General features: G+C 47.2%; 1 protein-coding gene across 2 annotated transcripts in view; it reads right to left on the bottom strand.

Moving 5' to 3' along the window:
- The window catches only part of Arnt2 (aryl hydrocarbon receptor nuclear translocator 2), a 160,133-nt gene extending 145,339 nt beyond the window's left edge, over positions 1–14,794 (bottom strand). Inside the window, exon 1 of one of the 2 annotated variants that reach the window (XM_028873834.2) lies at positions 14,640–14,794. In XM_028873834.2, coding sequence (XP_028729667.1) covers positions 14,640–14,670 — 31 coding nt within the window. In that variant the 5' untranslated portion in view covers positions 14,671–14,794. The remainder of the gene's footprint in view (positions 1–14,639) is intronic. The other variant, XM_028873829.2, reaches the window with a different exon arrangement.
- Positions 14,795–18,095: the final 3,301 nt, after the last annotated feature.

Below are 18,095 nucleotides of genomic sequence, written 5' to 3'. Positions count from 1 at the left end.
AGGAAAATTGTCATTTTTATTGGAATAAATATAAATATATATTTACATGTTGATAATGTATCATCATCATATGTTTCTAAGAAATTTCTTAACCAAGAAGAGAATATGATCGAAGAACTCAAACAGATCCAAAATGGTCCATGGTGTGAGATGACAGAATGGGAAAGAGACTCAAGGAACTAGGTGGATAGTAGGCGGGAGAGGGGTAAGGGGAGGTGTCTTAGCTATCTGCTGCCAGTGTCCTGTCATTTCGGGCTTTCCCCACACAAGCATATATTAGCAACCCTAGGGCTCCTTTTACTTCGCCTCTCCTTCTAAAACCAGTGGATTGCAGCAAAGCACCCCTGCCACCCATAACCGCTCTGCTTACAAACACAGATCTCATGCTTGTCTTTCCAAACGCACTCAAATTCCCCGAGAATCAAGACCGTAACTCTTCAGCTTTTTCTCCCAAGATGTCCTGTGACTTGCACACTCGGAGCGCTTGCTTTTGTGACTAAGTCTTTAGGCTAGAGATGAACAAATGGAAGCTCAAGGAAAGGAGGCACAGTTGTCTATGAGCACAGGGTACCCATGGATACTCAGCCACAGCCAGGGACAGCCCTGCAAGCAGACCCTTCCCACCCTTTCCCTGCTACTGCATACGCGGCTAATCCCTCTGCTCATGACTCCTCATTCAGTTCATTTGTTAACTGTCTCTTCTCTTCTGCTCTTGCCTCAAACACGGAAGCCAGCAAACAGATCCCAAGGCTTAGCTCCTATCTAAGCCTCCATTTTCTCATCCGTGAGATGGGGCGACCACAGCTGACCACCACAAAAGCCACTGAGCTCATGAGCACAAAAGCTAGGAACCAAGGGAGTGATCCACTGGCACTTCCCTGAGTGGACCTGAAGTGTGCTTTCTGCATCATCACTAGCAGCCGCTGCACATGATAACTTGTCCGAAAGGCAAAGCTCATACCCCTCCCCACCCTACTTTATTGACTCAGGACCTCAGAAGCAGGGCATCCTTCTGTGTTGAAGCAGCCATCTTGGCAGCTCTGAGTGTGGTCAGGCTTGAGAATCCCTGACTTAATAACACCAGACTGCACAGGTTCTGTGTGGAAAGGACTTGTCTCCAGTGCTAAACATGAGAGATAAGGGGACAAAGCTGCCTCAAGAATGTGAAGAACTGAAGGCAGGAGTTGTGCCACAGTCCCTGGCAATCAGGGTACACCCAACACCAAATGCTGAAAGTAACAAAGGGTAGACGGCTAATAAATACTTATTGAACATATGAGTGACAGAGATGGAATAAATCTGAACAAAATAGGCCCTTGCTCTGACTCCAGTGCTGTAGAGACCTAACCAAAGCAGAGGAGAGGGCCAGGCAGAGGTGGAAGGAGACGGGTACCAAGTGACTGCAGAGGTGAGTTCACGCCAGGCCCAGCTCCAGCAGCCCTGGACCATCAACTGAAGACGCATAATGGGTGGCCAGAGCATATGGGGGATAGGGAGGAAAAATATGCTTGGGCCATGATTACGTCCTCTGTACCATTGAAGGGATGGTGGGAAAAGAGGGAGTACCAGGGCACCAATGGACCAGCACCCTGGGGATAGTAGATCCAGGACCCCAAAGATCTCCCACAATGAGAGTAGAGGAAGACTGCCTAGAGAGGGGGAGCTGGTGATCAAATGTGCCCAGGAGTCCCAGAGTGCCAAGGGAAGACCATGCTTCTGGTGTTACCAGGGAGCCCCTCTCTTCAACAAAACATGTGGTCCTTTGGTTCCAAGCCCAGTGCCATGTGCCACACCACTGTGATAGCGTTAGGAGAAGCAACCCAACACTGGAAGATCAGACCCTGCCGTCCTCACCACAACTGTGCTTCTGGCCTTGTGAGGAGCTACCTGGGACTGACCTAAGGAGGCAAGGTATCCAAGGCTTCAGTCCGGGGCGGTGGGCTCTGTTGTTGCAGATGTCAGGACAGGGAGTGGGTAGTAAGGCAGAACTACTCCTTCATGGCAGACATGAAATGTAGGGGGAAGGAGTAGCCAAGCGTCTACTATCCTCCCCAAGCACACACCCCAGTGACTCCCTCCACCTTCTAAAGTACCACCGCTTCCCAGCAGCACCACAGTCCGGTGGCCAAGCCTTCAACACACAGGCTAAAGCTGGGTGAAAGGGGAGAGAGGGAAGACAAAGGGAGAAAAGAAGGAAGAGTGTCAAGACAAAGTTCTACGAATGGGAAGTTCAATAAATTTCTATAGGCAAATTAGATCCCCTAAGTTTTTTAAAATTTTTTGTTCATTTATTTTATATGTATGAGTATTTTAACTGCATGTATGTCTGTGAATGCCTAGAACCACATGAGTGCCTAGAACCCACAGAGGCCAGAAGAGGGCACTGGGTCCCCTGGGACTTGAGTTACAGGCAGCTGAGAGCTACCCATGTGGATGGTGAAATCAAATCCAGGTCCACTAAAAGAGCAGCCAGTGCTCTTAAAGGCTGAATCATTTCTCCAGCCCCGAAATTTATTTATTTATTTTTTAATTAAGCAGAATGAAGTACAAACTTGCCGTCTAAGAAGAAATTAAAGGAAGCAGGAAATTAAGTTTCCAAAATAAACACAAATATGCATCTAAATATGGATGTGCATCAGCACCCAAGAATGGGACAGCAGAATAATTACTGCTTGACTGTAGAGCCTACTGTTAATCAGAGCTCATTCAGGCATTCCACACAGGCAGCTTACCTGAAAAGCCTTTCAATTTGTATGTCAGGGAAGTTGGTAATTAAACACTTCAACTGTCTCTTGGCTTTATTAAAGGTAAGAGAATCCTGACATAGTTAACTTATAATTATTCTGTTTATCAAATGAAGTTGATATGTAGTTTAGGAAAGTGTCAACCCTGAAGCTCTTAGGTTAAAATCCCCAAGACCTATACTCTGTTCTGTGTGTACTTACTGTGGTGAGCAGAACCCAAGAGAAGACATCTTTCCTCACTTAACCAAGTACAGTGCGACCTTGATATGGACACCTCGATGACTTGCTTTTAATAACAACTACCAAAAGTCACTTCATGATATAATACCAGTTGTATGGTGAGTTGTGTGGTGTTCCTGCTTGTAATACTTAAAATCTGAAGAAAGATGATTAGATAGATAGACAGACAGACAGATAGATAGGATAAAGCACAACTCATTATAATTGTGAGGCACATCAGACAGAATCAGTACTTGACAAAGAGTTTTAAGTTATGAAGAACAAAATTAAAACAACTGAAAAATAAATTTAAAAATTAAAAATTAAAAAAACTGATTCCAGAATCAAAGGAGACATCACAACTTAATGGGTTTTCTAATCTTGGATTAAACTCAGAATCAGAAAATAAGTTTCATGTGATAAGGACCAACTGGCAAAATATGAAAACAGACCACAGATAAGATAGTGCTGTCAGATTAGCAACAAATTCCTCTGCGGGGCCACAGATGCAACGTTGCAGGGGAACACCCTTAAGAAACACGGAAGTTCTTAGCGTTAGAAAGTGTATCCTGTGGAACTAGAAAAAGTCATCTCGAGTGAGGTAACCCAGATCCAGAAAGATAAATATGGTATATATCTTATTATCTGTGCCAACATTAGCCATTCAATAAATGATACCCAAGCTATTATCCATAGACCTAGAGAGATTAGGTATAGAGGAAGGGACTGGGGGAACAGATGGATGTCTCTGGAAGCAGGTTGACTGGGACAGGGAGGGAATGGGAGCAGGAGAATCAGATGGGGAGAGGATATGGGGGTGAGGGAGGGAATGTGGGGAGAAATTGCTAGAATTGAGGGGCTTTGAGGGGTGGTATAGAAACCTAGAGCAGTGGAAACTTCCTAAAATATATTTAAGCAATCCTAATGAAGTCTCTAAATAATGAGGGAGATGAAGTCCAAGTGGCCATCTCTTGTCACCAAATGAAACTTCCAGTACCAGGACCGGTTACATCCAGTTGAGTTGCTGGCTGAAAGGATCCTATGGAAATCTCCAAACAACCCAGGCTGTTGCTAAGACAACAGACTTCTCTCTACAAACTGACAGCAAGGTCCTATTACTGAAGACAACACCCACACAACTCATTGAACATGGAGAGGGCAAGCTGGTGCCCACACAGAACCTTTACCCCTATGTTCTAATGTCATTGGCACAGGAAGGTACTCTGCACACTAACAAAAGAAATCCGTAAACACAAAACTTTTGATCTACAATCTGTCTTGTGTCAAAATATGCTAGGGCAATGGTGGCACAAAGCTTGTGGGAGTCACCAACCCATGTCTGATTTGACTTAAGACCCACTCTCCAAGATGGAATCCATACCCAATACTGCTTGGGTGACCAAGAACCCAAGATTAGACCAGAGACCTACTGTAAAACCAAATACTATTGGCCAACAAATAATAAATAAATAAATAAATAGATTAATAAATAAGTAAGCAACAATAAAATTACTTCTAATGATATTCTGCTATACTCAGATCAGTGCCTTAATCAGCCATCATCAGAGAAACTTCCTCTTGCAGCAGATGGTAACAAATACAGAGACCCACAGCCAGACATTATGCAGAGAGAGAGAGAGAGAGAGAGAGAGAGAGAGAGAGAGAGAGAGAGAGAGAGAGATCTTGGAGCACACAGCTCTAAATAGGATGTCTCCATCAAATCTCTTCCCTCAGGGCTCAGGAAACTGAGAAAGAGGAGGTGGAAAGAGTGTAAGAGCCAGAGTGGATGTAGGACACCAGGAGAACAATGCCCATTAGATCAACTGAGCAAAGCTCATACGAGCTCACAGAGACTGAAGCACAGGGCCGACACAGGTCTGCACCAAGTCCTCTGCGTATATAGTGTAGCTTTCAGGTTTGTATTTGTATGGAACCCCTGAATGTTTGAATGAGTGGGTCTCTGACTCTTGTGACTTCTCTTGGGGCTCTCTTCCTCCTGTTGGGTTGCCTTGTCCAACTTCAATGTGATGGTTTTTTTTTGTTTTATCTTATATTTTATTTTGTCGTATTTGGTTGTTATCTCTTGGAAGCCTGTTCTTTTCTAGTAAGAGACAGAAAGGGAGTGGATCTGGAGGGGTGAGGAGGTGAGGAGTAACTGGGAGGAGTAGAGGGAGGGGAAGTTGCAATCAGGATAAATTATATGAGAAAAGAATCTATTTTTAATAAAAGGGGATAAGGAAAACAAACAAACAAAAAAATAGTGCATCCTGCCTGCTGTTTGTTTTCAAACGATGCAGAAACCCATAAACCATCCATATCAGCAACTGGAGGGAGATATGAGCATCCAAGTCTCTTTGTGCCACCCTGCAAGCTGTCTGCGGACCTCAGGAAATGAAGTTACCAACTTCATTCAAAAATCCCCTGCAGTAAACATGTTTCTCCTCATAAATTAAAATTTAGGGAATTAGGAGGTTTTCCAAATTCATTCATTCATCCAATAAACATTTATTAAGTACCAATTATGTAGCAGAAATTGAAGAAGGAAGGAAGGGGAAAAGAAAAGAAAAAACAGGAAAGAAGAAAAAGAGAAAAGTCTTGCTTGCAAGGTGGGTGGGGTGGATGTGGAATGAAATACTCAGGTTTCCGGTAAATCCACCTCTGAACCGGAGGCACCTCAGTCTCACAGGTGAGACCAAACTCACGACCTCTCTACGTGAAGTCCTTAACCCCAAGAAGCCTTAACACCTTCTATCTCAGGGTCTACGGGGAAATGATACCAACTTGATGGCTAACCCAGGAGCTTGCTGCGCTCTGCCTCCTGGTCATCATTTCTTCCACTGGCTCTACTAGTTTCCCCCCAAATGTCTGCAGGCTCCATCACCTGGCCCAGACCCACTGAAGGAGCTCCCAGCAGATCTCCTCACCTGGTTTGCCTGTGGCCGCCACCCATGTTCCTCACTCAGCTGCCACAAAGATCTTTTCAGAAGGGACCCCTGTGTATCACTCACCCCTGGTGTATTTACTTCAATAGCGTCATGCTGCATTAGAAAACAAAGACCCTCTTCTCTCACCATACCTTTTTTAATGATGTCTTGTGCATTTGATCACTTAATAAATGGCTGACTCACCAGCCACACAGCAAAGCTCAGTGAAAGCAGAAGCCATGCCTGGGTTTGCACACCACTGTGAGTACACACAGTTGGCATTCAATTAATATTTGTTTAATTAGGTGGATAGGCAATTAAAATAATTAATGTCTGGCCTGAACCAATGAATGGAGTGTGGTGCCATTAGCAGCCACGGGGGACCAGGGGGAGGAGTAAGCTAGGGAGACACAAGCTTTGTGGGATCTGTGGGACCCCACAGACCCAGCAGGCAGCTGGAAACACAGACCTGCCCTTGGAGATACTGATTAGGAAAAGGCACACTCTCTGGCCACCACAGTGCTGTAGACCCGAAAGACATTCCTTTAGCTTTCTTACTATGCCTGCAGGAAAGAATCAGGATAATCCACATCTCCTCTGCTCACCAATGACAACCAGCATTTGCATAAATTTGCATAAACCTGTCCCAAGGCTGCCTGATGTAGGAACTGGCTAAGTCCACACCACATGCTGCCAGCCTGTTTCATCAGCATCTTTCATGCCCCTCTCCCCCAGCACACTGCCCTCTGCTCAGGGAAGAGGGGCCGTGTTCAGGGAGGCTGGTTGAATAGAATTGGAAGTTTTCTGGTGTGAAATGCTTTTTAAAAAAATCAGAGAGCACAGCTGTGATCCTTGATCACATTCATTCATTTTATTCTTTGGAGGACTTGGAATCCGTCAGGCATATCAAATTATGGCAAACGATTCCAGACTATGCCTCATTTCAAATTGCTGATGCGATAGAATTACCAATGCCATTCTAAAAATAAGGAAAACTTCTTGCACTTCTGTTATTTCACATTGAAATTAATTTCCATCATGGACTTCATAACTATCTCAAAGGCGTCATCTTAAGCCAGGTGTGGTGGTACACACCTGTAATCCTAGCACTCAGGAGGCCGAGGCAGGAAGATGGAGTATTCAAGAACAACCTGAGCTACACAGCCAAGTCCAATCTTAAAAGAAGAGAGGGGTATCTCCTTGCTTTCAAGGTTGTCCTATTTTCTGCAAGCCTGCCCCTTTATGAACCACACACAAAGATGTATCTTTTCCAGTCATCACTCTCCAGAGGCCTTGGACAAGTTTATCCCCACAGACCAGAGCTTATCAACAGCTCTAGTGGCAAGTGAGTCTGGATACTTTAGTGTGGAGAAGTGGTCACCCTACGCCCTAGAGCCTGCTAAACAGCCTCGTGGCCTGTATCACAGATACTGGTATCACCTCCAACCCAGGAGCTGTGACAAGGGAGAATGTCTCTAAGCATTGCAAATGTCCTCAATTGAGATGTGGTACACATACACACCTGCAACCTCTAAGCCCAGGTGTCCATCTGACTCATGAGAGTGTTCAAGGAAAGTTAAGAGAATATATTTTTTATAACTATGGGTAAAATATTGAGAGCATAAATTAACTTTGGACTTCTTGCTGTTTGCCTAAAATACAGAAATAAAACTATTGTAATTATAATGGTTAGTTTTGTCAACTTGATAGGTTTAAGAAATAGGTGAGACAGGGTACAGATGGCTCATTGGGTAAAGGCATTTGCCATGCAACTCTCAAGACCTGAGTTTGATCCCTGGAACCCACAAGGAGGTGGAAGAAGAGAACCAACTCCACAGACTTGTCCTCTAATCTCCATACCACGTCACAGCACAGGTACACTTGCATTCGCGCGCGCGCGCACGCGCACACACACACACACACACACACACATTTTTTAAACTGAATTAAACACCTAGGGCATTAGTGAGGTACAAATTTGGGTGGCCTATTAGGCTCTTTCTGTAGAGGAATAACTGAATGAAGACCAATCCCTGAAAGTGGGTGGCATTATCCCATGAAGGAAAAAAGAAGGAGGCCATCCGGGCAGCAACATCCCATCTCTGCTGTCATGCCCAGATGAGAGCAAATAGCCTAATACTCCTCATCATCATAGATTAGACCTTCTCAAACTGTAAGCCAAAATAAATGTTTTCTGTCTACTATTTGATCACAGCAACGAAAACGATTGCTAATATACTTACATCTCAATCTGTTACACAGGGCAACCACGCACCTTCCCTGGCCACTCTTCAGTCATGTGACAATTAGGGTGATTCAAAGGTCCAGGCAAGAAAATGACTCACCAGGCAGAGAGGCTCTGATGAGCAAAGTGGACACCAAAGGGTCCCACTGAGTGTTTGATGTTGGAAAGAACACCTGCTCCTTTGATCCCACTGTGTTTACCCAGGTACCAATAACACCAAGGAGGTTCTTCCAAGAGGACCTCAGTGGGGCTTTACTAAACATCCTTCCACTCCAACCACCAGCCCTCTCCATCTGGCCTAGAAACTGTAAGTTTCTGTGGGCTGCACAACTTCTTGCCTTATTATATAAAGTCTAGAGGAACTGGTCAGGTTAGGGATTATCCTGATAGGATGTCCGTACTAAAATCAAATGATCAGAAATAAAAGTCAGCTCTAAACTACACAGCTCAGAGATGCAGACATACAGGGTGGGTTTTTGTTGTTGTTGTTGTTGTTGTTGTTGTTGTTTTGTTTTGTTTTGTTTTTCAAGGCAGGTAAAGGAATCACACATGAATAAGACAATTCCTTGGTATCCATTCACTAACAACACCTTACCAAGTGGAAAGCGGTACAGCAGGGACTTGTGTGGTTACAGGGACAGGTGCACTTCCTCCCTTCCTAGGTTTTGGGTCAGACCAGGGATATGAGAACAATCGCCGAACCACACAATCCATTCAATTTCAGTTGAGTAGAGGTGCTCAACCATGCCTTGGAGGAAGTCACTGCATGAACATGCTACCTGGATAAAAGGCTCCAGGTGGGTTTCCCTAAGGGAGTGGAGTTTACACTGAGCACAGCAGAGAAAAGAGCTGTGATGAGAAAATGGCCAGGTGTGAAGAGGGGAGGGAGTAGGGAAGGAAAGGTGAGCAATTCATCACTCCGAGAGGGGCCCAGATACAGCAGCAGCTACCACTGACAGAAGAATCTTGATAAGGAATGGGAAATGGCATTTATCCTTGAAACACAAAGTCCCTTGTATGTAGGAAACTGAGCTTCCAGCCGGAAGAGCTCCTATCAGTGCCCTCCGAGGAATGGCTCATGGCTCTGGAAACTTTGTGGCCTTGTCACACAGAATATTCTTCTAGAAGCTCTAACTATTCTCATCCCTTGCTTACATCACACACCAGCACAGGCCTTAGACCCATATACACACATGGGAAATGAGTGAAGATGTGGAAAGATGCAGAAACTGCCTCCCTTTGACTCTGTACCACACTGCATCTCAGCAAAGCCATAACAAGGCAGTGGCCAGAAGCCCTGATTGGGAATTCAGTTTCCAGCCCAAAACTCTGTATTCTGTGACCCCTGTTACCCCGGGAAGCACCTGTGGGTCTCTGTGCTGGTTTGCCTATCATCTCTGTTTATGTCTTCAGCCCAGACGTCTAGGCCTCTATGACAACTCCATTGATTCCCTCAACACAAATGTCTCATCCTGAAGCCTCCAGGATGCCCCCATTGGCTACTTTCACCCCATTTCTCCTCAGCACCTCCATCCACACAGCTCTCAGGACAGAAGCCTGGGACTCATTCAGCACTCATCCCCCAACGCTTTACCTAAAGTCAGGATGACTCTGCCCCAAAGAGAACATGCCCTGCCCAACTGCAAAGGACAAGGATGTAACTAGCGCCCTCGAGTTGTTCAGCAGAGTGTCCCTGCTGCATACATGTACATCCCATATCCAAGTCCACACCTCTCATGGAAGACTTCATCCTGCTTACCACAGAATCCAAGATGAGTCCCTGGATATGTGTACTGAACCATCTATCTCCCCTGCCCACTGCCCTCAACAGCTTGGTACTACCTTTAGAATCAAACTGGAACCTGAACCCAAGATCCATGGCCTTCCAGGAGCCTGCCTCTTCTCACACCTCCAGCCTCTCATGTTACCTTTGTCTTTGCTCATCATTGTCTGGCAGCACTGTCCTTTCTGGTTGCTCCAATCTACCAATTCTTCCTTACCATGGGCTCTCTGCAGGAGCCTCTCCCTGTCAGCCCTGGGGGTGGGGGTGGGGTGGGAACGGTCTTTTTCATGCTTCTCTTCATTCCTCAAAGCCAGATTTAAAGGTCAGCTTCTCATACAGACCTTCACTGACTTCACAAGGCTTTGGCCAATCCTCCCATCTAAATCAGGTCCTTTGGTTACTTATCTCAGGGTACCATTTCTTCATAACATTGACACATTTTACTAGCCCATCTATTTTGGTGTTCCAACTTTACCCAAGGCTGGACAGTTTGCAAGCACAGCATGCATCTCTCTGAAGCTATAAATCCATTGCATATTCTCGGGTGCTCTGCAAGATTCCCAAGAGCATGAGGAGACAATGACTTGACAGTCCCCAAACATTCACATATATGTCTATCCTTACCCCTCAATACCAGTTCAAATAATCCTTCTAAAATTACTCTGTAAGTCAATGTGTCCCTCTACAAAAGGCCTGGTTTCTGAAGCCACCTCCCCATTAGGCTACTAGAGGGCCCTTGTTATACATATATACCCAGTCAGCTTTCACTTCATTCTACTGTGGTGTTTTATTTTTATTTATTTTTTTGGTGTGTGTGTGTTGTATGATCACATGTATGGGAGCACACCCATTCATTCAATGTTCACGGGGGTTACAGGAGTATTTCAAGGGTCCTGCCCTATCCCTTTCCACCATATTCCCTCAAGACAAAGCTTCTCACTAAACCTAAAGCTAGGTTGGCAGCCAGCAAGCCCCAGCAATGTCCTTCTTGTCCCCTCGATGCCCCACCCCGAGCCAACGTGTTTTTTCATGTGTGTGATGTACACTGGAACTCAGATGTTCAGCTTGTACGGCAAACACACTCTCCCCACCGTGCCATCCTCCTAACCCCATGATTTCACCTGTTTAAAAATAAAGTTGGGCAATGTATATACCTCCTTTCTAAGACTCTGAACTCACTGAAGTCAAGTGACATTCCCCCTCATCTTCTCATACATTACTCTGCATCCTGAAGAGGGTTTGACACACCAAAGATAGTCAACAGACAGTCGAACCATTCCAAACACTTTCTAATCTACAGTAACCTGTCCAAACAACCTTCCTATTCTCTATAATCAGTAACACATTAAAATACCAAAGGGATATACTAGCTAATTCCCGGGGGTAAAAGTGGAATCCCAAACCTCTTTAAAAACATACCTTTAAACTCCTTTAACATACACAAGCTGTATTAGTCACTTTTCTTGACGTGACAAAAGGAACTTTTAAGGGAACACAGCCCATCACAGTGGGGAAGACACAGGGGCAGGAGCTTGAAGCAACTGGTCACATTCCATCTTCAGTCAGGGAGCAGAGAGGGATGGATGCTGGCGCTCAGCTCATGTCCTCCTTTTTACTCAGCTCAGGACCCCCACCCATAGGATGCTATTGCCACTTTCAGGGTGAGTCTTCTCTCCTCAGTTAAGCCTTTCAAGAGACACCCTCACTGATATGCTAGAGGTGTGTCTCCTAGGTGATTCTAACCATGCTGAGAATTGAGCTTAACCATCACGAGTCTTATTAGTCACTCTGTAAAACTCATTCCAGAGACCTTCCAGTTAATGTGTAAGGCTAATGACTGCTCCGCGTGAATGTGGACCTGACTTCTTTGCACCAACGTTTAAAAGGAACCATGACACTGGCTCCTTTTAAACTATGTAATGTCAGGAGCAGACACCTCAAATGCATGTAGCTAATTCAAACCTGCACAATTTCATAAAAATCAGAAATGCTTAAATATCATCTTTAAAGGGTAGAACAACACCCTTACACAGAGCTCTAGAACTCCTTTCTCTATTCCAGGAGATGAATATACATCATCCCTGGTCAGACACAACAGAGCAAATTCAGCCACTACAATAGTAGGGGACCAGTGTATAGAGTGGGAATGACTTAGAAGCCGCAAGATATCAACAGCTATGGAAATACCTGGGAGCCATCCCTTCCTCCAGAGACCTCTGTGCCCAGAGGGTAACTGGTAGAATGCTAACCTGAATCTCAAGCAGAAGGACCAGAGTAAGGTTTGAAGCAATGGAGTGGCATACATGAAAAGACCCAGTTTCATCCACCATTGCTGAGGTCCCAGAATGCACCACTGCACCACATCACAGTGTCTGCAAATGTTCAGCTGGAGTGCAGTGGTCAGCTGCTGGGTATGGGAGGTGGCCATGGCATTCTGAGAACAGATCAGCTGCAGAAACTAATTGTGCCACCTCTAAGTCCATCTAGCTGTGTTTTCCAAGCTCTTAATCTGTGCAAAGCAACATCTAGGGAGAGGGTGGAGGTAGGAAGAGAAATCCAAAGAAATGTCACGTGACTTATGCTCATGGGCGTGAGTAGCTAGCCCGGTGGAAATTTCTCATACAATCTGAAATATCTCTCTTCATCTCACATGCTTAACCGTATCCCTTAAAACTAACTCTTCTGCCCCCAAAGAAGCTAAAGCCTTATATGGTGCAAGACCAAGACTTCCTACAGGCCCAAAGGCCATCACAGAGGACCAGTTAAAGAAATGATGGTAAATGATAGACTAGTTAATCACTGCAAGAAATTTTCCTTGAGAAACTCTCAGCAGGGTCAGGATCTCTGGTATTTCTGTCTGTCTACTGAGAAAAGACCTGGATTACAGTGTATCAAGTTGACCAGGTGCTGACCAACAACACTCCTTCTAAATTCCAAGGTCAAGGCTCTGGCACATTGGGTGACTGTCCAGTCTTTATTCCATATAGCATAGAGAGCAATGTGATGGGCAAAGCAGTTTCCAACAGTGATGTAATGGTAGATGAGTTATGTAAGTCACCAAAGTGTTTATTCTTTTTCCCAATAGAAGCCTATTCTCAACTCAACCATCTTCATTTTCTCCTCTGCTTTTTCTCACCTCATTACAGTTAAATCTATTAATTTTCTATTGATTTCTAGGCAGCAGAATAGGTTGAAAGTACTTCAATGGTAACTAAAATGACACAGCCATGTTTTTATGCCAGTCATCTACCCACTCAGTGTTCCAGACTGGGACTCCATGCCTGCTCTTCCAGGATTGCCTGTTTCAGTTCAAGAGCCTCCTTCCTTGGAATTATAAAGGTTCATCACCTCCTTGCCCCCACAGGCACTGGCCTCTGTGTGTTCTGGCTTTCCTGTTGGCCTTTACCCCAAGTCTAAAGAAGGTCGGATCCCACACTCTGTCTGCGCCTGGTATTTTCATTCTCCTCTGTTCAAGCCACTACACCTAAGTCTGACCTCCTTCTTCTATCTCCCTTCAACGCTGTCCCTGCTTCTTGTCTTACTACCGTCTACGTTACCCCAGCACATCTGACAAATCAGCCTTACAGGAAAGTGGCAATCATGTGGCTCCTCTGCTCAGGACCACTTAAAACCCTCTCTTACGTCCGAAGAGGAAGTCACAGTCCTTGTCTTTCAAGGCCCCTTGCGCCTGGCCACACCCATGCAACTCAACGCTAAGTCCCTCTGTTCCTTCTCACACCTCAGTCACTGGCCTTCAGGCTGTGCTTAGAGCCTGCCCATCATGACTTATGCCTGCAATGTCTCTCAACCTGTGTCTCCCCATTTTCAAACTGCACCTTCTGCAAAGTCCAGCTAGAGTGTCCACGGTCACAATCCCCCACCCTCAACCTTCCCCAACCAACTTGGATAGAGGGATCTTCCACTCATAACTTTGAAGACATTCTTCTCTCATAAGCATTCTGGTAGTTCACCCCACCAGGTCTGAACCTCAACACAAGACCTCTTTCACTGGGCTTTCCTGGGGTCTGAGTTCTTTGACTGTCCCTACCTCATCCACAGCGACCTATGATTCTCCAGGCCCACAGGAGACAACACAAGACCTAAAACTTGCATGGGGGGTGGAGGGGGGGCGCTCGCATGTCCCATCTTCGCAGCCTTGCATGATACCACGGGGAACTTTGCCAACGACAATAGGGCTCCCCCACCACAGCAGCCCAACACTCCCACTCATTCATGAACTCCTTCCATTTTTCTAATCTGCCAGCATGAGACTAGTGGTCACACGCTGTACCCTGGGAGGCAGCAGGCAATCGGACAGGGACGGGGCTGCTTCAGTCTACCTTATGACCAATTAGGCTTTTCGTGTCCAGAAAGGACTGGGATACATATACAGTGACCAGGTGTAAACCCCGCCAAAGGCAGCGCTGGGGAGGCGGGGCCGACAGGCGAAGAGTCCCAGGAGTTCTGCCCTGTTGAATCCCCGCTCCAAACTTTTCTCCTCGCTCGGCGCGACACCTGGCATCCGCCAGCTCCCGTGGCTCTGGAGCCCGCGGGCGAGCATCGAGTCACCCGCGGTAGCGGCGGGCGCCGGCGGGACCAGGTTGGGCACCATGTAGGGATGAGGATGCCGCGGCCGGTGCTGATGCTGAGGCTGCCGGGCGGCGGCCGCTCCCCACCCCGGGCTGCGCGGCTCAGGCTGGGCCTGCCGCTCGGCCGCTACTCACCCGGAGGGTTGACGGCGGCCGGGGTTGCCATCTTGCCGGGAGGGACCGGCGCGCCGGGCGGGGCGGGGACGGGGACCCGGCGCGGGCCAGCGCCGCCGCGGCCGCGCCACACAAAGGAAGGTGCGGGCGGTGCTCCCCGCGCTCCCGCGCTCCGAGAGCGCCCCGCGCTCCTGCCCGCGCTGCTCCCCGCGCCCCGCGCGCTCCCCGCTCCTCCGCGCGCACCCGCGCTCCTCCCTTCCCGGGCCTCCTCCGGGTTCAGCCTTTGTGGAGCGGTGGGGGTGCCGGGCCCGCGGCTCCCGGGTCCGAGCCGTAGCACCGCGAGACTTGGGCCAGCGGGCAGCGGGACCCCCTTGAGCCCATGCAGGTGCCCAGGCTGGGGGGCTCTGCGCACCCCCTTATACGCCTTCTCAGGGTCCCCAGGTGTCGGGGACACATCGCCGCGGGGCGCTGTCCCCTCGCGGAGGAGCGGGTGGGAGAGCTACCCATTTGAATGCAGAGGACAACCGGCCTCAGAAACAAAGGCGTCCCAGTGCTGCCACTTAGCATGCCAAGGCCGCGCCACTGGGCTCCCGGGCTCCCCGGCCAGGGCTGTGGACCAGGGCCTAGGGGAAGGCGCCCAGAAATGCCCGAGGCCACCGTCCCTCAAAGACATTCACACACAGCTTCAGCCCAGAGCTTGGCCCAGGAATGGAAAGAAGCCAAGGAAGCCTTGAGGACGGTGTCGAGCTCTGCCTTCCTGAGGACATGGCCACTGTCAGCGTTTATTATGGAGTCCTCTCGAGGGCCCTATTCACACCTCCGGACTGGGGCCTTAAGAAGGGTTCTAACGATTCCATCTGCATATCACGGTGAAATTAAAGTGCAGGGAACTTGAAGAGGTGTTTTCCAGGCAACCACCAGGATTCCTGGAGGGGATGTTCCACAGTAGATGCCCTGATAAGGCGGGATTGGAAGGCTGGTCACACCCCAGGCCACAGCTGAGGGCAGTATGGCGTCTAACGCTGATAACATCTGCAAAAGATACCACACTAGCATAGGACAGAATAGGGAGATAATGCTTGGGGTGTGTTTTCAAACAAACGTCTTCCGGCAGTGTTTGTCTCTACTGCCCTAATAATATATCAATTGGACAATCGTGGAAAATGTCTCTACTGCCCTAATAATATATCAATTGGACAATCGTGGAAAGTTCTGTGTGCCGAGTACAGACCTGGGTGTTGAGCATACAGGAATCTTGTCCTGCAGGACGTCTAGAGTAGGAGGGAAATGGGAGGAAGGACATAAGGCACCTGCTGTCTGGGGGCAGCTGCTTCTGGAAGTTTAAAGAGAACCTCTGAAATGTGTCACTGCTGAATGAAAGCGACAAAGAGGAGGTGACATTGAAAGTCGCCTTTGAGGAAATGACTAGGATGTAGGGAAGTAGAAAGGCAAGACATTTCCAAGGAAAAATAATACCCTGTGCAACCAGACTCAAGACAGGCCAGGGCCAGATAGAAACAAGGAGAGACCAATGGGATTATCAACCAGGAACTGAAACTTCAGCACGTGTCTAAATAGAAGGGCCCTGGCGTCCCACAGCAAACCAAGTGAAACTCAGCCTTTCTTCTATATCCCCCCAAGACAACACTCTCAAATACCCCTCAGTACTTAATCAATGTACAATACATACTTGCTTTGTTTTGAGATGGGGGCTCCCATCACATAGCTGAGGCCAGCCTTGGACTTGTAAAATTCTCCTGCCCTTGCTTCCCGAGTGCTTGGAATACACGCGTGAAGCACCTCATCCAATCTCTGTGAAGTTTCTTAAGGTATGGAAATACAGAGTCTTTCACTGTGTCCCATCAGGCATTTCATCCCAGGCATTTCTGGTAGAGTCTTTTCTAGGCTCTACCCACTGGAGGCACAGCACTCAGCATGACCCCTGAGTTCTTTTCTCCCTCCAACGTTCCACATGCCTGAAAAACAATCAGGTTTCCCTCCTTGACAGATACATAGCAGTTTAGTAACCAAGTTCAGTCATGTGTGGCTTATTTTGACCCCAGATATATGCCCAATATTCTCCCCTAAAAAAATAAAATTGTAGCAAACACAACTGTCATACATACATAGCCAGGCATGACAAGGTTTCTCTAACTATGTTCTTGTCCTTTACCCATTTTCTGAACATTGTTCTGTGAATATCATGCGTGCGTGCGTGCGTGCGTGCGTGCGTGTACAAGTGTCATGGTACTCATGAGGAGGTCATGGGACAACTTGGGGTAGTCTATTTCCTCCTTCCACCATGCTGGTCCCAGGGATCAAATTCAGCTGGGCTTGGAGGCAAGGCCTTTTTATATGATGAGCCATCTCACCAGCCCCGTAAAATCTGATATTGGATCTCATGCGTGTGCCCTCTTGCCAGTGTCCATTACAATAAAAGACAGCTATCGAGTGAGCAACAGCTGGACTTTCTATAGTCTGGTGTCTGTCTTGTGCTGGTGTTTAGGGTTTTGTGTGTGTGTGGGGGGGGTGAATTTCATAAAGAAGGAGATACTTCATCTTCCCCAACACGGACCCTCTTAAGTAGAAAGTGCCTGTGTCAACTGTTAACTTTCCAGAGAAGAAATGAACTCTAAATAGAAAAGTGAATTTATCAAGGTTGTACCGTTCAATGGCTGGAGGAGACTTGGTGCTGAGTCACCCCTGGCATGAGGATTTGGTGGCTGGGCAGAGAAGGGTGGGCTTTGGAGAAGGAAAGGAGAAAGAGCGGACCAGGCCCACATTAGCCTCCTTTGTCTCTCAGAATTAAACAGGTTCGATGCCCAGAAGCATTGATTGAGGATGAAAGCCCCCCTCCTTTTAAGTAAACAGTCTGGAATGGGGCGGTTAGTCATTTCTGAGCACAGAGTGGTGGTGTTTATACAATACAGTGGTCCTGTGCTAATTAAGAGAGTTAGCCGACTGTGACCAGAAGCAGGCTTAGGAATTCCACTCAAACTTAACCCAGAACTCTCAAATGCCAAAAGAGGCTTTAGACTTGAAGCTGAGATTTACACGTTTAAAATGTATGCCCATAGCACACAATTATGGGTCTGGGTTCCCAGAAATGGCCAGCAGTGGCTTAATCGTGCTGATAAACAACCAAATCCCCGAGCATTTATTTCCTTTTCAACTTGAGGAGAGGAAGCTGTGACCCCGATTCTGCTTCATATCCTTTGAGTCCTGACTCCAGACACAAAGGGCTTCTTTGGGAAGACATCAAATGATTCAAGGGGGTGTTTATTACCTTCTAACTTTACTTCGGGTCAGCAAGAGACCATGATTACCCAGGGAAAGAGGGAGGTAAAGGATGAGCAGCAGGCCACCAGGTCTCCAACCCTAGGCTTCGGAACTTCTGAAGGTCCCTTGAAAAGCCACACCTGGGCTGATGATCCTACAGCTGACTGACTGATGAGAACGCCTAGGACTGGGGAGTTA

This window comes from Peromyscus leucopus, chromosome 1 (genome assembly GCF_004664715.2).
Source record: "Peromyscus leucopus breed LL Stock chromosome 1, UCI_PerLeu_2.1, whole genome shotgun sequence".
Classification (NCBI taxonomy): Eukaryota; Metazoa; Chordata; class Mammalia; order Rodentia; family Cricetidae; genus Peromyscus; species Peromyscus leucopus.
The sequence above is the reverse complement of the archived record's forward strand: the minus strand, read 5'-3'. Positions and strand labels throughout refer to the sequence as shown.